Consider the following 9,299-nt stretch of genomic DNA (forward strand, 5'->3'; position numbering starts at 1 on the left):
CCCAGACTCACTGCAGCTAATGCTTCCTTCCGAGGACAACAGTGACCCCAATGCGAACATCCCCTTTCACCACTTTTACAGACATCGAACCCTTCCCACCCCGGCAAAGCCACAGCAGTGTCAGACGCACTGCACATCCCGTCAGCAGTGCTGCTGCTGCTGTGGGACAGTGCTGAGCGTGGCTTTCACAGCTCCACCAGAAGCCGCTGGCTTCTTCTGAGTGAAGGGAACAGCAAAGAGAAGGAAGAAGGAAATGGGAATGCTTTTGTTTTCAGCTGCCAGGTAAATATGGTTCAGCTTTGGAAAATGAATTCGTCCTCCAGTGTTAACTGCAGTGCCAGAGTCTCCAGGGAGTGATTGCTTCCTTCAGAAACATAAAAATAACAATAAATGATTAAAAAGAAAAAAACCTAAATCCATACCTACTGTTAACGTGGGACTCCATCAGAGTTCAGGACTGTTTCTGGATAAATAAATGCTGATTTGAGAAGGGAGCCTCCAGCCTCTGGCACAGGAGCAGCAGCCAAGCAGAGCTGGGGCTGGCGGGGTTCCTGCAGGCACACCCCAGGGCAGAGGGGGCATTGCCGGGGGGGTCCCAGCAGAGAGATAAGGACCAGGGGGTGCTGCGAGGTGTGTGTGTGGGGGGGGGGCTGGGGTTTGATCTGCTCTGCTTCAGGCTTACAGAGGGACTGGGTCCTGCTGTTGCACAGAGTGGCCAGCACAGGACTTTGGCTGCGGTCCCACTCCTGGGCATGGCTTGGCCCCACAGCCCCACATCCTTCTTGGCTCCCGCAGCCAGATCAGGGCTTTGCCCTGCCCAGCTGCCGACTGGCACGGGAGGGATTCGGCCATAAGGCAGCTCTCGAGCGGCTTGGCAGATGCAGCCAAGCATTTTTATAAGCTGAGGAATTCATGGCAACCAGCCCTCTCCTGGTGAGTAACTCAGCAAAGCGCAGTCAGGTAGACTCTTTCTGAGGGTAAAAACAGCATCGTGGCATCCCCCATCCTTCCGCACCAGCCCCCATGACATGGCCCCCATGAAGTTTCACAGGAAAACCCTGGTTTTTGGAGCAGTGACGCCCGGGGTGCAGGCATGAGTGACATCTTAGAGCCTTAGAACCTTCCCTCTTGTGAACCACAGCCCTATCCCTCCTCTCCACCCTGTGCCAAAATACAGGCTCCTTCATGGTCAGGGACATGTCAGGAGGCTGACAGGTGGGGGCTGGCAGGAGGCAGGCGGCACCGCAGTCTTGATCAGGCTCTGGGTGGAGCCCAGGCCTCAAAATGTCACAGAGCTCTTTAGCAATATTTGCAGGAGAACCTTTTTGTTCCCAGAATGGTTTTTAAGTAAATAGGCTTCAGGTTTATTAGACAAATAACTCTGGTTATCACCCACCTTCCTCCGCGGCTCCTTCCCTTTCTCCCTCTCCTGCCGGTGGCTTGGGCAGACAGCAGAACACGGTGTTTTTTCCAGCACAAGAAGAAGAAAAAAAAATCAAAATCAAAATCAATCCAAACAATTAAAAGAGAACATAATAGGAATCCCAGGAGAGGGCTGCCCTCTTGCAATGCAATCAGGTTCCATCAATTTCACCACCAAGGGACTTCACCCAATAAATTTTATCTGGGATTAAGGTGAAAATAAATAGCCCAAATAAATAAATGACTTCCCTAAAGTGGTAGTGTTTATCGGTTTATTTTTCCTTTTCTCTCCCTCTACATTGAAATCAATACGTGCATAGCAAACTACGAGTTTGGCAAAGCGCTGTGCACCCGGCCATGTGCCCCTGCACAGGCTGGGACACACAGGGACATTTTGCAAAGCCAGTGGAGTTTTGCCCCACTCTGTATATCCAAATCATGGCCCAGGTCTGAAATGGTCGCCATATCTGGGCTTTACCCACTGCATTTTTGGGGAGCTCAGCCAGCTCAGAGTGCAACCCAATGCAACTTTGAGGACTTGTGACTCGCAGAGGGGGATTTCAGGCACACGGAGCCATGGGGCTGGGAAGGGAGAGGACAAAGTGGCATGGGGAAGGGCTGCGGTTGAAGCTTCCCTCCTGCTACACAGATCCCTTTTGTCCTTGTTTCAGAGGCTGCCCCCAGCCACCTATGGTGTTACTGCCACCTACCTCAGGGTGCTGGGGAGGTGAAGGGGGAGAATCCTGTCTGGGATGCTGCATCCATCCCACCCAGGGAGACACAAGGGGACAAGGCACTGTGGGGGTGAATTGTGTGACCACAGGCATTTTCCCTGAACACAGGCACTGGGAGGAGACCCAGAGTGGGGCTGGGCAGGAGACAAAACTCTTCTTTCCTTCCTCATGACGCAGGAGCCTGAAAGCAACTTTCAGCCCAGCCCTGCTACAATCCATTGCTTTTTATTTGCCCTTCAAACAGGAAAAGCAACTCTGAGTGTAGCTCTTTTACAGATGTGCTATACCAAGAGGCTGGCACCAGCCTCTTAGCTCTGAGCACACAGGTGCTAAGCGCACGCCAGAAGGAGAGACTTTGCCTTAGAGCACTGGGACGGTTTCCAGGAGAGACCTGCACCACACTGTGACCCCAAATTTCGAAGGTAGGAACGGGTCCCCACAGGTGGCAGTGCTGTCCCCTCCATGGGGGATGCGGCAGCAGCAGAGAGGTGGGTGGGCTTGGATAGGAAATGGTTTGTGCTCCCACTGCAACTGCTCCCAATTCATGTGGGTGAGGACGCTGCACCTTCTGGACAAAGCGAACCATTTCTGCTCAGTTTGAGTATTGCTCCCAAAATATGTTTCTCATTACAAATGCCCACAGCTGCATCACAGTTGCCCCAGCACTGATTTTATAAATTTGGGGGACATGTCAGCTCATCCCAGGGGAGAGATGTAGGCACAAAACCAGCCCTTGGTACAGTGTGTGTATTGTTGTCATTTTGTTTTGTTTTGTTTTGTTTTGTTTTCCCCTTCACTTTCAGATTAAAAGAAGATTTTGCTCCTGCAGGTGTCTCTGACCACACAGCCCAAACCTCAGGCTGTCAGTGGCATTTTGCAGTCAGTCACTAGTGTTTGAAACTTACCATGCATCATCCCAGAAGGAAATGCAGCAGGATTGTGACTGCACATCCACTGCTTGGGCTCTTGCTTTTCAGCAGAATATGAAAGAGTGAGTTAGGGAGGAAATTGCAGTTCACTGTAGTGGCAGTAACACTGAGTAGCAGGGAATAACCCAGAGTATGCAAAACCAAGACAGTTTATTGACACCACTATCTCTAATGTGACTTTGCAACATCAGGGTGGGACCAAGCACGTTCCTGACAGGAATTCCTGCATCTGTGGTTTGCTTAGTTACTGATCTTAGTTACTGCTAATACTGCTTATACATGCTAAATATGCCTGACAGAGCAATTAATTTTTCACCTAATATTGGTCTGGTTTTCATGGATTACAGCCATCCTTCATGGTATTTCTCCTTGCTCAGGGTAAAGTGTGACCTGTGACAGCCCCCTTGCTGCGCTCCCCCACCATGAGGGTGGCAGGTAAGGATGAGGACAGACATTTACTTTTCTCAGTCCCATCTTCTACAGCTCTTTATGCTGATTTCTCATTTGCATGGCTCCTTTCAAGCCCAGCTACTCTGACCTTCCCTTCCAGTGTCACCAAAAAAAAAAAAAGGCCTTTGTATAAGCATCAGGTTTTTTAAAAAAAATGTGTAGATTTCAGCCTGTTGTATTTTTCCCGGTGAAACCCTCTGAGGCTGAGACAAGATGGCTATTGAGAGGTTCCTGCTTCCATAAGAGCCATTCAGTTGCAATATAAGTGTATTTTTCTACCCTGTTTCCATGCAGGACTGGAACGTTTTGCTCCGATGAGTGTTGCTTTAAAGCCAAATGCCAATCACATTTGTATTAGCAGCTGCTCAGCTGTATCTAGTGACTAATTGGGGGACAGCAGCTCTCCCAGCGCTGGGAACATAGGAAATATTTGGATTTACATAGCTTTCTAACTAATTATCAGATTTACTTCAACGCAGAGAGGAGCATTAACAGTGCCTCCCAGTAGAAGGGTAATGCATATCAGAGTATCACCACTCACTCTGGAGACATTAATTAAGAGATCAGAGTCTTTACAGAGGATGAAAAAAGGAGTCTTAGCTGCCTTCCCGTGCCACACGGGTCACCCCGTGCATGGGCAACCTGGGGACACACGGACCAAGTCCCCACCAGCCCCTGGGGATATTCCAGCCCTGACCTGCTCTCACCACCTCCTCTCCCACCTGGCAGGCATCATCCGCTTCCTGGCGCTGTTCGCCACGCTGCTGGGCTGCTGGTTCATCGCGCAGACATACTTTGAGAGCAGTGGAAGGTCCATCAGCCTGCGGAGCTGGCTGGGTGAGGCTGGGAGCATGCGGGTGGTCCTGGGTTTGGGGCTGTGTCCCCCAGCTCTGGTTATCCAGGCATGGAGGGGACAGAGAGGTGGGAAGCAGCTCTGGGGAGCCAGTTCTGGGGATGCTCGCAACCGTGGGGAGAGGGTTTGGAGAGCTGGCAGGTTTTGGGGTGTCTGACCACTCCTTTGGTGTCCGCAGGTGCCACCGGCAAGCCCAGGAGCAGTGAGTACCGCTCTTGTCTTTGTCTTCATTGCACAACACAGCCCCAGGGGTAAGGGTGATTGTGGAGGCATGATAGCTGCTCTCGAGGGTTCCTCTCTCAAGGAGAATTTCCCAACCTCCAATAGGGAGAAATTTATATTACTGCACATAGCAGCGATGCCTTTGGCAGGCAGAAACACCCCTGAGCCACGTGCTGTAGGAAGTAAGTGAGGGCCCCATGCGGGCAGCAAGGCCCCAGGCCCCACCCCAGTTGAGAATAGGGAAACTCGGGGCAGGAAACCCACAAGGGAAAAGCCATGAATGGGTGCCCTGGTGCCCTGTGCCATCTGCCTCATGCACCCTCTGTTCACAAACAGAGCAATGCCTGACAATGTCTCATCCTATCCCACCCCAAGCCCCATCACTGTAAACCTCATATACACAGATGGCCCCAGCCCCAGGAGCTGGTGTCCCCCTCCCCACAGCTCCCTCCTCCCTCGCAGGCCAGCAGCTGCCCCAGAACAAGTGCGGGAACCAGCGGAGCTGCCCCACCAAACATTTTGCCTTCAAGATCATCAGCGGCGCCGCGAACGTGGTGGGACCCTCCATCTGCTTCAACGATGAGGTGTAAGCAGCTTGGGGGGGGGGGAGGTGAGACACAGCAGCCACAGCTTAAAAAGAGCGAGTTCAGCCTCTGCCGAGCAGAGTGACGTTTGTAGTCAAACAAAATATGGTTTTCTTTGCTACTGAGCCTGGGGATGTTTCAGTCTGCCACATCCCCATCACACTGCTTTACCAGCACCTCCAGGGTGTCCCTGCACTCACTGGTGGTCTCTGCTTTCCTTCCCAGCCTCATGAGCAACGTGAAAAACAACATCGGCAGGGGCCTGAACATCGCCCTGGTGAACGGTGAGTTGGGCTGGAAGCACGGCCAGGGTCTGTTCACAGCCCGGGAGGGAACAGGGCACCGGGGCTGGTGGCCAGGCAGGTGGTCAGGGTTTCTGCACAGCCAGGTTTAGGGTGTCATCCACCAACATGTTCGTGCAGGGCTGGGACCCAAGTGAGCTTCTCCGGGAGACTCAGCCTCACTGTGCTCTGTTTTGAATTTCAAACATTCAGGAACAAGCGGGAAGCCCCTGAAAACAGCCTCCTTCGACATGTACTCCGGAGGTAAGCACGGTGGTTTTGGTGCCTGGCGGCTCACAGCCAGAGCTCACACAGGCACTGCAGCCACCAGCACTTCTGCTGCTCTGTTGTGTATTTAGTGATAAAGTCCAATGGACTTTGACCAGCCAGCTCTGGTGGACAGTGTAAACATGGCTTCCCTGAGGTCCTTGGGCCTGGACACCTCGTAATGCACCTACATCTGAGCTGGGCTTCTCGCTCCTTTTCCACAAACGTAAAAGCCTGAAAAACAAAACTCCGCTAAACTGAATAAGCTGGGGCAACAGAGGCCTGAGAGAGGCTGCTTTTTGAATTCAGTTACACTGATCCTGACATGTTGTGGCTTTCACCACCCTTTTGGAGTGCTGGTGGTGGGTAAGCAGCTGTCTGTTCCCTGCCTTGCCCAGGGGGCAGTGACCATTGCGGGGCAGGCACAATGCAGGCCCCAACCCCAGTAAGGTCGGGCAAGGGGAGCAGAGTAAAGCCCACATCCCTGCCCCACCGGCTTCAATCACTTTTCCTACGAGCAAAAAAATGCCCTGAGCAGGGCAGCACTCACTCATAGCCTGGCTGATAATCCCACTGTCCTGGCTATTACCAAACCCCGAAGTTATGGCAGGACCCCTCAAAATCTCATACTTAAGAAAACCAACAAGGTGCTTTTGATTTACCACTTGCCTTTTGAGACTTTCCAGGGACCTGTCACCGTGCTTTTTGGTTGTGAAACCCATACTTAGTAACCCTGGGGTTTTGAGAAGAAACACCAGCACCATGAGATTTTCAGCAGACTGCAAGTGCGATCCTGCTGTGAGCGGCTCTCAAGCAGGAGGCAGCAATCGGCTCCTGTGCCACTAGATGGGGCATTGGACTCGAGCATCCCGCACTGCAGATGCAGGATGAGGAATAATTCCTGCAATAAGGCCAAAGCTGCTACAACGAAGCAGGCAACTCTGCAGCCCTGCCTGCATGAAACCCAGGCTCGCTCCTGGTGTTGGGAAGCAAATTCATATTAATAAAGTCTCCCAGCTAGTGAGCAACATTTAGTAGCAAATTCCTCCTGTGGTTATGTGGCAGCAGGAAAGCACCCAGTGCTCAGGAGAGCCCAGCTCTGGCCAGTGGAGCACAAGACAGGGATGCCACATCTAACAAACCATTCCTCACTTTGCCCCCGACCCCAAACCTTGACTATCCCCAGCACTATCAGGGTATTTACCACTGACCATGCACATCCCTGCTAAATCCCTTTTCCTTTTCCTAATGCTTCCCTCTCCCAGACGTCCAACAACTGGAGACCTTCCTTCAAGAGATCAAGGATGGCACTGTCATACTGGTGGCCACCTATGATGACGCTGCCACAAAGTGAGTTTGTCCCTAGCATCAATGCCTGGCTGCCCCAAAACCAGCAGCCAGGCTGGAGCTGAGGGTGCTGCTGCCTGCTCCTCTCTTGCAGCCACATGTTGCCAGCAGCAGCACGGGGGCAGGAAGGAAAAGCCACCCAGCACCACTCTGATGACTTCTTCCCCTCTCTTAGGATGAATGGCAAAACACGGAAACTTTTTTCGGAACTGGGCAGTAGCTACGTAAAACACCTGGGATTTCGGGACAACTGGGTCTTCTTAGGGGCAAAAGGGCTGCAAGGCAAGAGCCCCTTTGAAGAGGTACGTGGCCCCGTCTGCTACCAGCTCTCACCCTCTTTGTAGCACGTCTCACCCACCTATCTGCAGAAGATGTTGGCCAGCGATGTTATCTGCAAGTTTGCCATGCTGCAAACTTGCCCCATGCCACCAACCTCCTCATTTATTTTCTCTCTCATTTTCTCCTGCAGCACATCAAAAACGACCAGAAAACAAATAAATACGATGGCTGGCCTGAGCTGCTGGAGATGGAGGGCTGCGCCCCCAGGAAGCAGGATTAGCAGGGACGCACCGGTGGCACGCCTGCATGGACCCCAGCAGGGTCCCATGGGGACACCAGCTCCCTGGACTCTCTGCAGACCCCCAGCCCAGCCACACAGCCCAGCGGTGGCTGCCTGCTCCCAGAGACCAGCGTTTCAGTGCGGGGACACGCACTGCTCAGAGCAGCGCTATACAAGCAGCTGAAGCATGCAAGCGAGCAAACTCCTGGCCAGGCTCCAGCCAAGCTGCCCTAGCCCATGGCCACAGGACCGTTTGGGGTATTTTATTTTTCTGTCTTCAAACCAAAAACTTTGTGAGAGGTTTTCTATCTGTTTCTTAAATAATGTATATATAATTATGAAACATTATATTCTTGTTTCTATTTTCAAGCATAATCCAGCTTTTTCCCATAGGCATGGCAGTACCAGGCCCTCTACCACATGGCACAGGGATGCTCTGGCCCAGGTGGTTTCCACTGCCAGTCCATTTCTGTCCCCTGCAGCCACGATAAGGCCAGGCAGCCTCAGGGATGGCTTTCTGCAATGCAGGTCCATATTTGCAGACCAAAATATTTCCCAACCAAGCCAAGCAGAGCCCCACAGGCCACAGTCCAGTGCAGTTCCAGCCAGGAGCTGCTGGGGAAGCAGCTGTTCCCAGCAGCCTGGGTTACCCATCATCATGGATATTTTTGCATCATAAAAAGACATAAAATTTCCTTTGGTTTTATCCATTTATATTTTTTTTGCCCGTTCTTTAAAGCAAGCCAGTGGTTTTGCAGACAGCAAGGGGGGAACATTTCTGCTGCAGCTGTGCAGTGTGACACAGGGCTATCAGGAACAGCCTCCTCAGCCCTCAGACTGCAGGGCTTGCCCCAGCACAGCTCCTAACCTGCAGCTCGCAGCAGTTACCTGAGCCCATGGGTCACCCCAGGGGGAGCAGGCAGAAATGGGGAGCACAGACAGGACAAGGGATGCTGTAAGGATGAAACCTTGGACCCAAAACCCTACACCACCAATCAGCAAGGCAACAGGTTTTCCCTAAATAAAGAAAAATCCCGAGCAAAAATAAAACAAAACCCCTGAACGAACATCACAGAGGAATTCCCCAATAGCTGTAGTATTTTATCCAAGCTTATCCTCCCGCGCGTTTAACGTGCACCTGACCATGCTGCGGGAAGCCTCCACCATAAATCGATCCCTAAATCTGCTGCAGCAGCAGTGGTTAATCCCAGGCGCTGAATCATCCATACCCGCAGCAGCAGCGAGAAATAACACAACGTAGCAGACACAACAGCCCTCACATCACACAGCCCCACTGCACTGCCAGCATAAATATGCCAACTATTTTAAGCCCCCTCAAAGGATCTAGATTTGCTTGTAAGCCAAGCTGAAAGCAGCCTAAAACCCATAAAGGCTGCTGCAGAGGGTAAAGCAGCACCCCGCATCAGCTACAGCAAAGAAAACAAGCAGCCCCTTTCAGCTTCAGGAAACTCTTCCTGGCCCTTTGCAATGCACGCTATTTTGGCTTTAAACCAGAAACCTTTCTAAAGGAAATCTATGTTTCAGCATCCTACAGACAGTTATAAGTAGCTCTAAGTCCATTGCTGAGCAGTTACTAAGGTACACCACAATTTTGGATAAATAGGGAGAGATAAAGTGCAGCTCCTGTGTG

The 9,299-nt window shown here is 51.9% G+C and overlaps 1 protein-coding gene across 4 annotated transcripts; it reads left to right on the plus strand.

Annotated features, from left to right (window-relative positions):
- The first annotated feature begins 2,299 nt into the window (after positions 1 to 2,299).
- FAM3D (FAM3 metabolism regulating signaling molecule D) lies at positions 2,300 to 7,996 on the plus strand. Of its 4 annotated transcripts, none has more exons than XM_084531560.1 (10): positions 2,304 to 2,578; positions 3,463 to 3,520; positions 4,265 to 4,372; positions 4,567 to 4,590; positions 5,073 to 5,196; positions 5,420 to 5,478; positions 5,689 to 5,739; positions 7,008 to 7,092; positions 7,265 to 7,391; positions 7,559 to 7,996. In XM_084531560.1, the coding sequence occupies exons 2-10, from the start codon at positions 3,508 to 3,510 to the stop codon at positions 7,646 to 7,648; spliced, it is 681 nt and encodes a 226-aa protein (XP_084387686.1). In that variant the 5' UTR covers positions 2,304 to 2,578; positions 3,463 to 3,507; the 3' UTR covers positions 7,649 to 7,996. The 4 variants fall into 4 exon arrangements, with proteins under 4 accessions (XP_084387688.1, XP_084387686.1, XP_084387689.1 ...); XM_084531561.1 differs by having other exon boundaries at positions 2,443 to 2,578; positions 3,433 to 3,520; XM_084531562.1 differs by lacking the exon at positions 4,567 to 4,590 and having other exon boundaries at positions 2,300 to 2,578; positions 5,055 to 5,196.
- The last annotated feature ends 1,303 nt before the right edge of the window (positions 7,997 to 9,299 follow it).

This window comes from Aythya ferina (assembly GCF_964211825.1).
Source record: "Aythya ferina genome assembly, chromosome: 10".
NCBI classification, from domain to species: Eukaryota; Metazoa; Chordata; class Aves; order Anseriformes; family Anatidae; genus Aythya; species Aythya ferina.

What these genes read in the sequence shown, in the direction of transcription:
- FAM3D (XM_084531560.1), top strand. An exon ending in CACCGGCAAGCCCAGGAGCA is followed by an intron (nt 4,591 to 5,072) that starts GTGAGTACCGCT and finishes CCTCCCTCGCAG; the next exon opens with GCCAGCAGCTGCCCCAGAAC. An exon ending in TATGATGACGCTGCCACAAA is followed by an intron (nt 7,093 to 7,264) that starts GTGAGTTTGTCC and finishes CCCCTCTCTTAG; the next exon opens with GATGAATGGCAAAACACGGA.